The sequence below is a fragment of the Primulina tabacum genome, chromosome 14 (assembly GCF_025594145.1).
Source record: "Primulina tabacum isolate GXHZ01 chromosome 14, ASM2559414v2, whole genome shotgun sequence".
Lineage (NCBI taxonomy): Eukaryota > Viridiplantae > Streptophyta > Magnoliopsida > Lamiales > Gesneriaceae > Primulina > Primulina tabacum.
Genome location: NC_134563.1, coordinates 29997272 through 30015014, shown reverse-complemented (window position 1 = coordinate 30015014; position 17743 = coordinate 29997272). Strand labels below are relative to the sequence as shown.

The 17743-nt window shown below is 34.8% G+C and overlaps 1 protein-coding gene across 1 annotated transcript; it reads left to right on the top strand.

The window, feature by feature from the left end:
• Positions 1 to 4247: 4247 nt before the first annotated feature.
• On the top strand, positions 4248 to 17743 carry LOC142525163 (sister chromatid cohesion 1 protein 4-like). Its single transcript, XM_075629341.1, has 15 exons — positions 4248 to 5193; positions 6456 to 6717; positions 7269 to 7366; positions 7586 to 7629; positions 8366 to 8412; positions 9680 to 9767; positions 9974 to 10811; positions 11579 to 12022; positions 12097 to 12241; positions 12675 to 12811; positions 13397 to 14202; positions 15129 to 15159; positions 15576 to 15684; positions 16585 to 16714; positions 17353 to 17743. Exons 1-15 carry the CDS (start codon positions 5070 to 5072, stop codon positions 17449 to 17451), a joined length of 3402 nt encoding a protein of 1133 aa, XP_075485456.1. The 5' UTR covers positions 4248 to 5069; the 3' UTR covers positions 17452 to 17743.

Sequence of the window (17743 nt, the reverse complement as noted above, 5' to 3'; positions counted from 1 at the left end):
TTTATACGCTCGGTTTGTCAAACTTACGAAATTAAGTTTCCAATAGAAGGGTTAACCTGAAGACTCGAGATAGGGATCTGGAGTTTCAATTTTTGTTTCGGCTGACTCATCTGGAGACAATCCCGACTTAACACTTGTGCTAGGGGTATTTGAATCCCCTGCTCCCGGTATAGAATCCTGTACTCGAAAACACTCCATTTGGGAAACCAATGGCTTCTCAATGCTTTGGAGGATAGGCCTTTGAATTATTGAACATAACTTAGTATAAGCCTGTAAACATCCTATAATTCGATCAGAGACAATTCTCTTATCGACTTGTTGTAGCCTATCCGTAACTTCTGCATTTAGGACAAACTTGTTGGACTCGTTTTGAAGCATTTCAAGGTGTTCCATCAAATGCCTCTGCAGATCGATATCAATGTTGTCCATCTCTTGTTAAAAAATCTGCAAGAATATTTTCATGAGATTTAATAATCACAATATCAAAAATATAATTTTGACATAGAGCTTGCCATCTTAGTATCTATCCTTTTCGGGTTTAGATTCTATTCTAGTTTTCAAGAAAGCTCTTACTTGTGTGTTATCAGTTGACTCGTCAGCTGAACTGATTTCACAGATTCAGTTGTACTGATCAGTTGGGCTCTTCATCAGTTGAACACTTCATCAGCTGGCTGAGCTTCTGAAGGTCTTCTGCTGAACCACCTATCAACTGGACAATCAGTTGAACTGCTCTTGATACTTCAGTTGTACTGGTTCAGTTCGATAAATCAGTTGGCACTTTCAGTTTGCGTCTCGATAGCTTCAGTTTAAGCTTGGCAACTGATCAGTTCGAAGCCTGATCAGTTTCAGTTTCTGTGAACTTAGGTAAACTCATTAGAAACAAACAAACAAGCTTTTTTAACATCAAAATCAAGATTGCGAACATGAAATGTTCCAACACTTAGTATAAACTTAGGCCCATTAACATGGCATATTAGGCTCATTAAGCTCGTTAACAAATTTTTTAAATATTTTGTTTAGGAAAGTTCGTTAAAATATTAGCCGAGTTCTCAAAAAATTCAAATTTTCGTCGAAAATCGAATATCGTTTTAAAATACGACTCGGCGTATAAAAACACCTCAAAACACACCCTTTTCGAAAATACTATGTAGCATATACCATATTTTAAATAATTAAAAATAATTATTTAATAAAAATATTTTTTTTTCAGCTATCGGTCTCCGTTCCTCGATCGTATCTCCAATAAGTTTTAAAACATAGTTTCATGCATTCGTGTCGAAATTTGCATTTTAAACATGTAAACATGCACCCTACATTTAATTCATGCAATTAAAACCCTTTAATTATACATTTTTCATTTTTTCTAGATTCGCGTGCAGTTAGGTTACTGAAAGATCGTGTAAGGGCACCTTTGAGGGTGCTTCAAACACAATATTTTCAATGAGCTGCAATAGCTCGTGTTCTAAGAATGAAATTACCGATTAATTAAATCGAGTTTGGTTACAAACCAAGCGGAAAATACTCGAAGTAATCCTTCGTTAAGAAAACTAATCAATTTTATAACTTGTGCAACTGACTAACTGAAAGTTATGGGATCAGTTCTGACTTATATCAGTTCAATTATGGACAGAATTGAACTGATATCAGCTGAACTGATCAATTCAGTTAAAAACAAAAACAAACAGTTAAACATAAATAACACAAGATATATTTATGGATCTTCGGAGACTTCAAATGCTTCTACGTCACCCTTTCTATCTCATCGGATAGGATCCACTAGAAGACTTTGATTTATATAATATTTTGTACAAACTTACTCAGCTTAGGACTTATCCAGTGCTTAACTGAATTCCCAGTGTAGACTGAAGGCATCACCTTCCAGCCAACATTTGTTTAATGTCTGTGTGTCAAAGACTACATACACAAGTTTATTGTCTTTGTGTAAGACTCACTCAACTGATTCTATAATCTCTACTCTGATATATATGAGTGATAGTGTGTGAGAACTAAATAATGAATACACCGGGAAGGTGCTCTCACACACTGAGGGAAAATGACTTCTATATTAAGCTGATAACACGTTGAAGTGTTCCCTCACAACTGAGCTGATTGCTTCTAACAAGCAGATAAAGTTTTAAGCGTGCCCTTCTTCTTCACACACTTATGTTGTTGTTTGTTACTTGTTATATTCTTCATTGATCTTCAATTTCTATTTATAGGCGCGAATATTGATCATACAATGAGACTCAATTATTGTATCCGTTATATTTTGAATATGTTCCTCGAAATATGTCTATAATTTCCAACAACCATTCTGGAACGTTTTGGCTTTAAACATAGATGCAACATCTATTATTGTCCTTTGATTGGACAATTGCTTTTGTACCTTTGTGCACAACTGGATTCCATTGAATATGCTTGTCGTGTTCTGAAACTGATTAGATCTAACTGATACTCTGAACTGGTCATCTAAATTGATCTTCAGTTGAGCTGGTTAAATCAGTTAACTCGTCAGTTGATTGATTTCACTCTTTCAGTTGAACTGGTCAGCTGGGCTCTCCATCAGTTGAATTCTTCATCAGCTGGCCAGGCTTCTGAAGGTCTTCTACTGAACAACCTATCAGCTGGACAATAAGTTAAACTGGTTTTTGATTCAGCAATTGAACTGATTCAGTTCGATTAATCAGTTGGTACTTTCAGTTTGCATTCTTCGATAGCTTCAGTTACGTTCAGCTAACTGCACACTTAAGTAAGTTCATTAGTAACAAAATAACAAGTTTTGTTAACATCAAAATCAAGATTGCGAACATGAAATTTTCCAACAGTTACGTTATCGTATTTTGAACCTTACAGCTCCGATATGAATCCAGGACATTGTATGTGCTACTTCTATCTTGAGTTATTGTTATTCCTCCTTAATTTCTTCGAAAAGAATTAACTGCATCTCTTTTCTGTAAGTTTCATTGGAATTGTCATTTCCCTTCTGGAAACTTTATAGATTAGATGATGTTTTCTATTTCTTAGGCAAGACTTGATAAAAAATTTTCTACATGTCCTGCAGAGAATCTCTGATATCTCTGAAGACTAGGATTTTCTCTCATTATCTTTTGGACCATGTTATGAGATATTGTTGTCTGACTAAAGAAACCAGCAAATCTTCATGTTTTCCGTGTCGAAACACCTTGTCTTCAGTCGGATTCTGATTATATTCCATCAGATTCTTTCTGACTTAAGACTTCTTCTTCTTCATATATACTTTCGTCTGAGACAATATCTTCAAACCGATATACTTGAATTACATCCTGATAATAAACTGCTTCTTCAACATCCGGGGTCGGCTCAAAGCTTTTAATTTCTCTTTTTTCATTTTTTGGATAGTTGGTTGAGATATGACATCTTGCTCCACATGTCCAGCAATTACAATTCTTAAAACTTTCATTAGCTCGGGTGTGAGCTCTTCTGAAAATTTCTTCATGGGCGTTCTTTCGAGATTTACTCGATGCTTGGGATGATGTCCTAGTTCTTGATGGTCCACTCATTTGCTCAGATTTGTAAGATTTTGGCCTTTTTATCTGGATCATATTGTTCTTGTTTTCCAAGAACTTCTTCCACTTCTGGCATAAGGATGAGCTCTAAAACATTTCTTCTTATGCCTTTGTGGTTTACTTCCAATAATTGTTGGAAAGTCATTTTATTTATAACACAAAGGATCACGTTTGCTAATACCCCTTAATCGTTTGTAATTCTTTTGTAATGCTGCTATTTGACACCATTCTACCAATTTTCTTTTGAGAAAATATGCTCTTCGTGCCAACGTATCTGGATTTCCAGTGACATATTCTTTTATTAGCATGTCTCTCCAAGGACTTGACATTTTGGCCAATAAAAGTTGCATTTCTATATCTTCGACCCCTGAATTCCATCTATATTTAGTGAATAATATAATATATTCATCCACTAAACTATGTAATAATAGCTTTATATGTTTGAAATAATTTTACTTTGGCTCTGATATCATTTATGGTCCAGTAAGATCAATCACTTTAATTAACATATATAAGTATATTTTTGGATTTTTTTAATAATTTAGGGGATGGAAACAAAGTTTTTTAGATACAAAGATTTAGAATAAAATTATATATGAATTTAAGAATTTATTTCCAACTGACTCCTTGTTTTTATTTTTATTCTCCGTGGAATTATCTGCTTCTAACAAACTTCCACAGTACACAACCAGAAGAAGAGTGGACTGCTCTGGGGGAGAGTACTAACGTCACGCGCTGTCTTGCTTTAGTCCGAAAGACCCACGCAATCCTTCGGCTGTCCAAAAGCAGGTAACCCAATCCTCAAATCTGGACCGTTGATTCTCGACCAAGACAGCATCTGAAGAATCTCAAGCATGCACTTGCACCAGTCCACACTAATGTCTTCCTAACTCGGAATTCGAACCTGAAGGTGCCTTCGTTTCCAAAAAAACTCGAATGATTTTAGAAGATAGAGATTTTAAACGCTGAAAATCAAAATTCATTTGAATTTCCCTTGGATTACACCCGAATCCAAGTTTCCCTTTAGAGTTCGCACTTCGTGCTGTCTTGTATACAGATTATGCATAGGATTATTTGCGTATATACGTTTTTGGGTATGCATAAACTGCCGCGGGTTCGATCTTGCTTGATTTGGAGATTTGGTTTCTCAATTTAAGCTTATCTGTATTGTTTGAGCTCATAGTTTTGATGAGTTTTTCCGTGGAGCCTAAGCTTTTGCCGTTTCGAGGTTTTTTGAGTGGGTATTTACCTGTAATGCGTGGGTCTTTATGAAGAATCAAGGTGGGTTTCTGTAGTTGGAATTGAGTGCTAATTGTGCTTAATTTGACTGACGGGGGTCCTGTTCAAGCCAAAAGATCTCTTTTTAAAATTATTTATAGTTGAAATTAGGGTTTCTCTATTCTTGGGTTTAAATGTTGTGTATGCATCAAGTATAGATAATTAGAAGTAAAATAAGACCTTGGAGTGAGTAGTTTGTATGAGTGAATGATTATTAGTTCGTGCTAGAAGAAAAAAGGAAGATAAATGTTTTATTCGCAATTCATATTGGCAAAGAAAGGGCCGCTGGGGACCATATGGATAGCGGCACATTTGGAGCGGAAGCTTCGAAAGAATCAGGTTGCTGATACTGATATTGGAGTCTCCGTGGGTAAAGCTCTAGTTTTTATTTTAAAATGTCCCCCTTTTTTTCAATCTAATTTACACCATATATCAATATTTATTTTATGTATGTTCTCATTGTATATTTGACAAGAATCAGATTAAACAGGTAACTTTGTAATTTTGAAATGCATATTTTGATCGATATATTTAAAATAGAATCTCTGATGATGTTTTGGCTAATTGGTCGTCTGTGAATTCAATGGAGTTGAATAATTGCTATCAAATATAAGTTGGGAATTTTGTTTTCTTATATCCAGGATTTGAGGAGAAGATGGCAGTCTTCATACAACCGGTGTCTTATTATCCTATGGCTAATTTAATGTGCATAAGAATGCACTATGCTTATCCGTTATTACAGGAATAAGAAGTTAATGCAAAGCTAATGCTTACTATAATGTGTGAAATAATTGCAAACTATGAGAGTATTTGAGAGTATCGAGCTTAGATTGGATGGATGAAATCTTAATGTACTATGAATTAAAGGCACTCTATTCTCTTCATTACTCATTCCATCTTTCGTGTCCGATATTAAAGAGGTAATTAGGCGACTCAAAATTATTTTAAATAGAAAAAATTTGGCAAAGTAAGCAAGAATTGCATTTCTCATACTTGTGAAATATGATTTAGTTTATCCTTTTTGAGTATGTGTGGTTGTCTCGATATTTGTTGGCTCGAGAAGTTACCTTGCAGACTGCAGTAGACAAGCCTGTTTATTCCTTGAACCTGGAAAGAAAATCACATGATTTGGCAATTGATAAATGAAGTATCTGAATCGAAAGGGCTGTAAAATTGAGCTGAATAGATTGGGAGAGACTATCTATCTGGTAAAACAATGTCCGCTTTTTAGGAAGATCGGGAGAGACTGACGGATGTTTCTGGAAAAGACAATTTTCTTCTGTTCTCTTACCATAATAACTGTTTTGTGATTGTCTTACAAAAGAATAGGACAATCGTAATCACGTCAATCTGCACCTATTCGTTTGATGCTACATATTACTATTCATAAATTATTGAGTCACTAAAAGGTTGTTGATTGTTATTTCCTTTTTCCTTTTATTGTGGGCAGTTTGCGAAAATATATATTATTTGTATTAATCAGAATTATTATTTCTACTCCCAAAATTTGAAATTGTTTATCTGATTCATCTCCTTTTTGTGTATATAAAAATTGGAACTTCTGTACGGTTTCTTTCTTACTGTTATGGTGGTTTTTTTTGTCATTGAATGTAATCTGATTATCTTGTGCAGATTCTATAATTTTTCCTGAGGTTCCTATTGCGCTTCGGTTGTCCAGCCATCTTCTGCTTGGTGTGGTGAGGATATATAATAGAAAGGTGAACTACCTCTTTGATGATTGCAGTGAGGCTTTACTCAAAATCAAGCAGGCTTTTCGCTCTACTGCTGTGGATTTACCTCCAGAACAATCAAAGGCTCCTTATCACTCCATCACCTTGCCAGAAACATTTGATCTTGATGATTTTGAGCTTCCAGATAATGACATTTTACATGGGTTAGTTCTCGTTTTTCACAAGATAGCTATGATATCATTTAAACGAGCTTCATCTTCCGAGAAGGAAAAAAATTATTAATAAATACAATATGAAAAAATAAAAAATAAGACATCATTCCAACTAAACTTACAGAGCAAAACAAAATTACTGCTCAACTTGGATGAATAATCTTTGCATGAAATGGTAGTTGATATAGGTTTACCATCCACTTAATAAACAACTGAAGGGAATATTTTTTGAAGATCTGTCAGGTATTAAATTTGAAGCCTACTACTTGTCAATATAAGTGCATTGCATACACAAAGTTCAAGTAATTGGCTTAATAATTGATTGGAACAACTGTCTCTCTGGGATAAAGATAGAGGGTTTCTAATTAGATGAGATGCATAACATCATATGATACACCAAGACAAGACATTCATAAAATATGGTGGTTGACTTGATCACTCTGATTTTTTACAAGGACGTTAAGAAAATATTATGTGATTTGTTTTTGAAGTGCGAGCATTTTGACCTGTTTTCAATCACAGTGCCGCCTTTTAATTTGCAGCAACTATGTGGATCATCATATTAGTTCAAGAGAGCAAATCACCCTTCAAGATTCCATGGAGGGTGTCAGTTACTCAACATCAAAGTTTGGTCTTGATGGTTAGTGCTATCCTTGCAATTCCCCAATAGTGTTCTCTATTATCCATAAAAAAATACCGTTCTGTTTTAGCTTTTTTAAAATTTTTGCATCCTTTTCCTTGTATTTATTATGAAAAAGTAATCCCAGCAATCAAAATATGAAGTTATTTATTATTTTCATTAAACTGCGATGCTTCTACATGCATTCTCGGTCCTTATTGTTTCTTATTTTGTTAATAGAGAGATTTGGAGATGGTGATGCATCTGGATTGGACCTTGACGAGGTACACTACTCTCTAGATGCTGTTATTATGTTTTCTTTCTTTAAACTTTGAACTGTTGTAGACATGTTATGATCTTGTGATGCTAACTGTAGAACACCTGGATTACTTTGATTTTATTTTTGATTTTGATAGTGGGATGGCACTTGTTTTTGGTTCTATGAGTCTCTATCTATAAAACAGAGTAAATTTGTCCTCTAGTGTGAGCTAACTTCAAAATTTGCAAAATCTTCAGTGATATGCTACATTTACACTTGGGATTGTCTAAATAATTCCATATTGAAATGCACTTTCTTTACTCCTGAAACTGTTTGTGAGTGAAAGAAATAATTGCAGGTTTGCTAATTTGCATAACATCTTGATTTTAAGAAGTTATTTGCTAAATATTTTTACATTTTGGAGTGAGTATGACGGAAGTGACTTGGCTGATGAAATCCTGAGACGAACAGATCCCCAAAATTCTTAAATTATGTTTGATTGTGTTAATATTTCGTTTGATTGTATATTCTTCCCTATTAGAGCAGATTTGTATATTCTTCCCTATTAGAGCAAAAATTTAATGATTAAAATAGATCTACACTCCGTGGAGGTGATACAATTGTATCGCCATGTCATTGTGTTGGACACACCGATACATAACAAACCTATTGAGTTTTTCATGGCTACGTATGTCATGTATTTAGCTCTTACAAATATCTTTCCACATTTTCTTTTCTAATATTTGAACATTTACATGCAGGAATTGTTTTTGAACAAAATTGGCTCTGCACATCATGCTGATTTGAGGTTGGTTCACTACTTCACTTTTACCATTTGTGGTGTTGGTTAAGTGATTTCCTTTCTCTATCCAATTATATCGGTGTTTGGAATTTTTTGATTATCAATAATATTTCATGGTCTGTTTATGAGTGGTTGGTTATAAAAGGCAACACTCATGTACCATTTTTTCCATTGAGTGTTTCACAGACTTGAAGTGATCGATAAGAAGAAGCATGATATATTAGTCCATTTTACGTAGTGTTATTGTGGCGTTGGATCCGTGGATTGATCCGAGATAGGTCAAGATTCAATTATTTTTGGTTCCAAGAAATGATAGACATAACTTAGAAGTTCAGAATTAAATTGTGAACAATTATCAAAATTCATGAATTCTAGCTAAATGCCAAATTTAATTTTGGCTGTCTGACGTAAGAAATTGTGATCTGCTTCTCCCAAACCCAATAGTTCCTGTCTTGCCACGTAAACCCTTGAGTTGATCATTCTTCAATGATATTTTGGCCATGACTTGAGCTTTGGCGTAATACAAAATGTATGGGTTAGGTTGAGCATGTTTGAACTGGTGAAACAGTGAAGTTCAAATGGAAATGGGATTAATTGTTCTTTGATGGCTTTGGTCCTAGTTTGCTTCCATGCTTCATAATTTGCACAATACTGATGATTGATGTTTAGACACCTATTTTTCTATAATTGTTCTTTGCTCGACTATCGGTTTTTATTTTGGTTTCATTTAATTATTAAATAAGCAAGTTGGTTTAAGTATTTGAATTAGGAGTAAAATGACTTATCCACTCAGATACCCTTCAACCCAACCTATTAATTACACAAAGTCTATCATAATTTTGGTTTATTTGGAAAAGTTGCTTGCATTGGTTCTATTTCTTTTTATGTACGTGAAGCTTGTTCATCATTTAATCTCTAATTTTAGGTTTGGCTAGGATATATGGTGGTTGTCTCTGAATGTCTGTGTATAAGAAACATAAGTATACGTTGAATTATCAAAATATAGAAACAGAGAGAATTCTGCTAATACCCTTCTTTCTTCACAATTGCTAGTTGTGCATTATCATCTGAACAGTCTTTTGATTCTGTTATTGCTCTATCTGAAATAATTTACGTGAACCTTATTGGCCGTCGTTATTCTTCTTTCTTGAAATATTCGATTTCATATTATCAGCTTCAATCAGCTTGTATTATTCAGTGGTGATTGATGCTTTGATAAGTTCTTTACTTTATAAAAGCATACCGATGACGCATAACACCTTTGTGATGCCAGTGCTGAACCCCAGGCCACTTTTGGATCACTTGCCACTCCTGAACAAGATGGGCATTATGAAGATAACAATATCAATTTAGAAAACAAGGTAGCTTTTGGAGCTCTATAATTATTTTGATAGATAGCTAGTCTACATGTCTATCCTTCATTTTGCATTTCTCAATTCTCATTGATGTTTACGGTTACATAAAAAAATTTGTTTAACGATATTGCTGTTGTTGGTTAGTTTTACAGGACATGTTAAAATGTTCACCTTGTGGAAATTCATTTTTTCTTGATGACTTTCTCATGCAGGTTGGTGCTGCTGATGAATTCACTGATCTCGTGGACAATGCTCATGCTCCTAGTACTCCTGGACTGGTAGAGGAATCAAATCTCTCCAGTGTTAAAGAGGCTTCAGCATGTGATGATCATCTGGAATCAGAATATCATTTAACAGAATCTACTTTGCAAGATAATTCAAAAAGTATTGTACGCGAGGATAAACAAGAAGCACATTGTGGTTCACATGATGGTACAAATTGTGATGTAACTAATCATGTGCCACTAGCGGAGAATGGGTACCGATTAGAAGTTTTGGAAATCAAACACTCAAATCAACTGGGAGAATCTACCTTCATCGAGGCTGATGCAGCACATGTATCGATAGATGAGTCCTCATCAGTGTATAAGCCCTCTTCTGAAATGGCTGATCAGATCGAGGCATCAGATGTTAACTATAGGGTAGATATACCGAATGAAACTGTCAATAAAGTGAAAACACATTGTCGTGTAATGGATGAGCCCTGTGATGATCAATGTCTCAATACAATTGGATCTGAGAGTGTTTCGATAAAAGATCAATCGTCAGTTGTGGTTGAAGTTCCTGGAAGTGTCGGAAGTGCATGTAATCATGATAAATCATATCTCAATACTCAAACTCAGGCTTATCAGGAACCTACAGATTCCTCTGTTTTGAAACATGATGTTCTTGAAAAAGTTGCGACAAGAGAAACCCCATTTCTCAGGCCATGTAATTCAAACTTGGAACAACCTGATGTGACAAATTCTGGATGTAGCATGTCAGCTGATGCTGATGTACTAACCGACATCACTGCTTTGGCTACATCTGGAAGGGAGACAGCAATAACAGGTTGGCTAGTCAATCATAATACATGATAATCTATGACAGTAGAAATTTCAAATTACACCCTGATTTATCTATACTGTTAATCAAATGAGAGCATATCATGATAACTGTCTTTGGTTTTTCTTCATATGACCTTTCTCAGTTTCCAAAATTATCGCTCAGAATAACTACCCTGTACTTTGTTATATTTTGGTCTATTTTATATAACACATCTTTCATTTAATAATGATATAATATATAATTCATATTTTTAAATTTGCGAAAATCATGAAATTTAAATCACTTTTTGCAAAAAAAAAAAAAAAAAACGAGATCACTAATATGCATGCGTGCAATACGTGTGTGTTTGATCGATAGTTTCCTTTGATATTATGTCTGTTAATTAATTTGGCAGTTAAGTCAACACAGGCACTTTCGGAGTAGTCTTAGTGTTTGAAATAAGTGCAATTTTTAGTTAAATATGACTCCCTATATATTTGATGCTATAATATTTTGTGTTATTTGTGTGCTTGCAAGATCAACTTCTTCTGTCCCACAGGCTCATACTTTCTTAACTCCCTGAATCTTCGGCAAATTTATTAGTTACAACTCATTCAAGTTATAAATCTAGATAGATTGTTAAAAGTAGCCAGGAGTTGATGTAATAGCCATGCTTATTTAACATCCAATAAGCAACCTACAATGCAGCAGATTTGGTTGTGCATAGCAGTGATTGTCTTTTCAATGTGTGAATCTCTTTGATTTGATATCGATGGCCTTAATTTCATCAGATAAGGCATGCCCTGTAACTGAGAATTCGGAACTAAGTTTGAAGGCAAATCACATGCGAGAACAAGTATTGCGTAAAGATATTGACATGTCATCCGGACAACCTGATGGTCAAGTGTGTAATGCAAATTCTCAGGAAACGCTACTTGAAAATTTAAATACTTTTGAAGAATCTCAGATACCTGCTCCCGAAAAACTGCTTTCAGTACCAGATGGGTGTGCAGATCTACATAGAAACATGATTGAAGAGGTTTTGCCAAAGAACTTTGAAGGGCTTGATGAAGGTGATGCTGGCAGCAAAATCTTAACGGGCAAAAAACGCAGCTTTACTGAAAGTACTCTGACAGAGCAGAGTCTGAATTCCGCTGAATCTTCGAGACTAGTTCGTGTTAAAAGAACTGCAGAGTCTATTCCTGATGATGATGATTTGTTGTCTTCCATTTTAGGTATATGGTACTTTCTTCATTAACTGGATTTCTATTGCCTCGATTCCAATTTTTCCAAAAAATTAATTTTTCAGTTGGAAGAAGATCTTCAGTCATGAAAGTGAAGCCCACGCCTCCTTTTTCCGAGGTGACGTCTATGAAACGTAATCGTTCTGCTCCCCATTCAGGTCCTTCCAAAAGAAAAGTGATAATGGATGATACCATGGTTTTACATGGAGAGTATGTTCTTTCTTTTGGACTTGATATTATGTTTTACTTTATCGTCATGCCACTTTCCTTGCTTGCATATTAAAGTTGAACATGTTGCATGGCTGGATTCAATGTTTGATACTTGACTACGTATTATAAGATAAACTGGATGGATTGTTGCTTATCACCTTTGGTGATTTCATATTCTCATTTGCGTTATTTCTTTTTCACACCAGTTTATTTCATTTTTCTAAAGATCATCTAGATGTAATAGGAAATTTTATTTTTTTTGTATTTGCATTTTATTGGTTCTTCTGGCACAGTGCCTATGAAATACATATGAACCAATCAGATTTGCCGCCTCGTTGTTTTGAACTATCTAGTGTTTGTATCTGACTTTTAGTATAAGATAGTTGCTTGCTTTTCTCATTATTCTTAAAACTTTGTCTTTGCTCCTTGAAAGTACTATACGACAACAGCTGACAAACTCTGAAGACATTAGACGTGTAAGAAAGAAAGCTCCTTGCACACGCCCTGAAATTTCAATGATTCAAAAACAGTTGTTAGAAGATGAAATTTTTCGGGAAGCAATAGTTACAGGTGAGATTATTGTAGCAGTATTCTCTTTATTGCGTTGTATCTATGTTGTAAATTCAAGTATTGAATAGATATTTTATTAATCTCATGGTATATATCAGGACCTATCAATCTTATTGCGAGCCTGTTATGCACAAGCTTTTTTCTTCAGAAGATCAACTTTTTTTTATTGTTTGGCATCATATTAGTTCTTCATTTTCTAGTTGAGAAAGTTTCCATATAGTGTACTTGTTTCATGACTGATTCATGTTCTGCTATATATGATGTGGTACTGACAAAATGATGTGGCCGGTTTCACAAACCTGGTCTGGGATCTAGTTTCTTTGAAGTTTGTGGTTTTGCTACTCATGAAAAATTGTTGATCAACTTCTCTTTTTTATAACATACCAGTAGCCTATTTTGGTCTTTGGATTTCCGCGTATTTTAATTTTCTTCCTCTATTTATTACTTATTTGGGGAACTTTTTGACAAGAGTGAGTATTCGTTTCTTGACAATTTAATGTTTTCCTTCACCGTTTATTTGTGCCTCAGTAGAAACTTCAGAATGTTTAAGGCCATTCTTTATGCTAATTTGCTTTATATATTTAGGCATGTCGATCGAGTTGGCAACTTTGTACAGTCAAGTAAGAGATATGAGTGCGATCAGAATTTGCGAGAATGATGCAATGGGTGCTTCTGTTGACATTGTGGCAGAGTCAAGGCTACCTTCTCAAAATAATGAAAATGTTGTTTCCCTTGAAACTGTGGCTGAGACAAATTTAGATTCATGTAATGACAAAAATGATACCTTTCTTGAGACTACATTCGAACCACATTTATCTTTCCGAAATACGGAGAATGTTTTGAGCCCATACATAGAAAGTGATAATGGGTTCAATGGTCTTAATGTGGCAGACCACGGTGGAATGGGGGCAAGCTGTGAACCGAGTTTGGTCACCGATAATGAGATAGCTATTCCCTGTGAGAATCCTCCACTAAGTGATAGCAGGCTGGAGGAAGGCGACGTCGGTCAAGACCAGATTGAGGCTTTTCATGTTGTGGAGACCAAGGTTTCACAACAGGAGCTTGTTATGGATGTAGCTGGTGTGGAAACAAATGATATTGCGGTTGATGCTGATGTTGCTGACCCTGAGTCAATTGAACACAACGATAGGAATAATGATACAACTGGTAGGCTTCAGGCAGGGTTAAATGAGGTCTTTGAGAAAAACTTTTCCTTTAATGAGGATGAGCCGAATGTTTTACTGGAGCAGAAGGCTGATGCACCTACTGTTGGGTTGGATCCTTCAATGGTGGATTTAGTCAATGGACAAGTAATTGGTGGAGATGAAACTGAAGAGAAGAATGATTTTATTAATGAAGTCAGTCCCACGTTTGGCCTTCATGGTCGAGATGTAAGTTTCTCCTTCTTTGCCATAATTTCTTATAACTAATGTTTTGTTTATGTTCGGGCTGCAACTGAAACATTCCCCATGTTATCCATTATCCTGCATCAAGTGCTACAATGCTTTCCCCCTTAATTATTCGAATGTTAGGTCTCAGGAGATGAATTCTTTTAGGAGTTTTCATTTTTATAATAGGAAAGTGGGTTAACAATGAAAGGTGTTTGGACAACTTTAATCGTGTTGGAGAGTTTAGAATGTCAAGAAGTGGGTCGTGTTGTCTTCGACTGTTTCAATCTTGGATTCCTTTTGGTTTAACACTTGGAAAAAATACATTTGGTGGTTATACGTAAGATTATGAATAGATTTTGTACTAATGTGCTTTGTAGAAAAAAATGGAAGTAATTGTTCATTTACTTTCATTTTTTTCTCTACATCTTTATTTGAAAATTTTCAACTTCTTGATAGGAAAATGCAACATAAATGACTTTCCTCGACAAATCATAGATCCAAATACAGTGCGACTGTGAACAAATTTCATTATATATGGCTTCTTTAGAAGAATATCTATAACATACCCCTTTTGCACCAAATATCTTCTATCCTTGAAATACGCTTGATTAATCAAAGTTTTACAAGATCTTTTTGTTCCTTTACTGTGTACGTGATTCACTTTGTATTGATATTGATATTAGGTGATAAAAGTCTTACTCTTACCATAGCTGGAACTTAAGTGTAAAATATAATCTCCCTAATTTAATCTTTTGAAGTAAAACTTATAAAAAGTTATGTGTCAACACCTTGTTTCCAAATATAATTTTAACTCTTGTCATTAAGAAACCATTCTACCGTTATTTTTGTCTGTATATTTATGAGTTGAACATTTTTGTTTGAGCTAAAGCTTCCCTTAACTTTAATTTCTGGTCAATTTTATGCAGGAATTTTATTTGGCTTCTGGAAATGACACAGGTGTGGTTCTATCTCCGTAACATAATTCATTTTCTTTTCTGCCAATATGTTAATTAGAGTTGGAGCTACATATTACATGGCTATTGATGTAAAGAAATACGATAAATGAAAACTCTTTTACATAAAGGGCATGAGTATTAGTGAACATCAGAAACATTAGCAAGTCCAGTTACCAAATAGAGTAAAAGATGCTTGCTGTGTGGTTGGTTATAATGCAGCTACACCATCACAAGTGAATGTTGCCAGAACATACCTGATTCACCTTGGGCTGTGGCAATGTCAAGTTGTGATTGTCCTTGCAGTTGTGGCAGATTATTGTTTATAGTTTTTCCATGATCATGTCTTCAGTCTTTGGAATTTAAGCTCGTGTCTTCATGTATTACCAAGGTCTGACTCATTTTTCTTTGAGGTTTCAGAGTTTCTAAATGTTGATGACGATGAGCTTGACGACTTAGCTGATGATTATATGCCTGATGGTGAAGAAACACGAGTCACTGACAACAGTGGATGGTCTTCACGTACTAGGTATATGCTCTGGTTGATGACTATTTAGATGTTGACAATAAGGCATTTCTTTACCATTGTCTCTGATTTGCTGCCATCCCATCAATTTATTAACTAATAGTAGAATTAGATCATAAAGGATCTTGGCGTAGTGATTTTGAAAACATTTGTCACAAATCTCTTTTTGAAATACCTTTGAGGTCAGCTGTTTTCTGCCTCACCTTTATGAGGGAAACAGTTAGAAATATTTATGGTGCTCGAGCGTTCATTGTTAATATTTGATACGAATAAGTCAGATCTCATGACCTAACGTTTCTTATCAACAGTGTTTCTTATTTACAGTGTCTAAAGGGATCTTTCAAAGCACTTATTAAGAATGACAATAACGAGTTTGGATTCTCTACTTGATTTACCAACCCTACCTCCTTATATTTTGTGTTTCTAGTCAACCAAAAAGTTGAGGATTTTAAAAAACTCTGAGTGCAAATGGTCACTAGTTAAGTAATTGATTTGTGTACTTTGCTCTACTCTGATGAAACTTAAATGCGTGCTTGCAGTGTTGAACAACTTGGTTCAAACATTCTAGGAATTTGTAATCTGTGGGCTTAGAATGGTTGTAAAAAAATTTCTTTGGATGTTATGTCCACAAGAGTTGTGGCGTTGTTATTTGGTATGTCTTGCTGAGTGGAATCTTAATTATACTGCTTCTTTGCAGGTATTGCTAAATGAATTATTAATTACTAATTCCTGTTGAGAACTAGGAATTTGATGATCGTGATTTGTATGAGTGATGACAATGGAGTCCATATATTGTGTAAAATTTTATTTATTTGGACTTGATAAATGGTATGGATGATGTTCTTTGCCTATAAATGCTATTTTTCTTAGGACCTTCCTAAAATCTTTCATTATATTTTGTAGAGCTGTTTCCAAATATCTCCAAATGATATTTGTTAAGGAGGAAGAGTTTGGAAGGAAATCTCTTTCTATGGACAGTCTCTTGATTGGTAAATCACGTAAAGAAGCTTCGAGATTATTTTTTGAAGCATTGGTAAGTTTCAACTTGTTTTAGAAGAAATTCCTGAAAAATCTTTCTAGCTTTAATTTTTTATTCGTTTAGTTATCTTTTGAGTATACAAAGGAAATCGTTGTTTAGCAAAATAAATCTGAGGTCAAGAAAATTAGAGAGCGTAATGGAGAGTTCGTCCTTTGTAAATTTTTGGATATGGTTCTTAGTTGAGAGTTCGCCCTTTGTAAATTTTTTGATATGGTTCTTAGTTGATACGGTCAACCTTTGGGGAGATTTCTTTCCTTTGTGTTTTTTCAAATATTACCCATGCGTGTAGGATCTTGAATTAAATCGGATACAAACTGCTCTGTTGTTGGACTAATTGCTGTTGGCATCTAGCGAAATAATTAATGGCCATTTTTTATCTTTCAAATCAGATTGTTAACAAAGTGATTGGAGCTGTTCTGCTTGATGTAGAATTCTGTCATATCATGAGAAACACGCTTATAGTCATTTTTACCCGTTAGTATATCTTTCTTCAATTTGCTGACTTCGCATGATCTATATTTTAGCTTTGCCAAAATTATCTTCCGGAGCCTGGCCTGGTAAAAGCGGTTTTGGCGTCCTCGACTTGGATGAACTGTTCCTGATCTTTGTATTTTGATGTGAAAATGTTCTAGGTTCTGAAAACAAGAGACTACATTCATGTGGAGCAGCATAATCCTATTGATGACATTACCATAAAACCTCGTACGAGGCTGATGAAATCCGAGTTTTAAACATTACAACTGATGTAGGAAACCTTAAACAATGCAAAGAACACGGTACTTTTGGAATGCAGACGGTGCAGTTCATTATTCAGGGAGATTAGGTCCATTTGATTTCCTTGTAACGCTTATGAGGGTCCATAGTTGAAAAATCAGGTAGTTATTTCTTGTCTCCGTTTGTGGATTGTTTCCTGGTATAATATCATTCACAGTGGTAGTTGTATGATACGTATCTTGTCTGTATGTATTTAGTCTGTAAAATGAAACTTTATTTGGTAATCTGAGCTGATATTTCTTGTTTTCA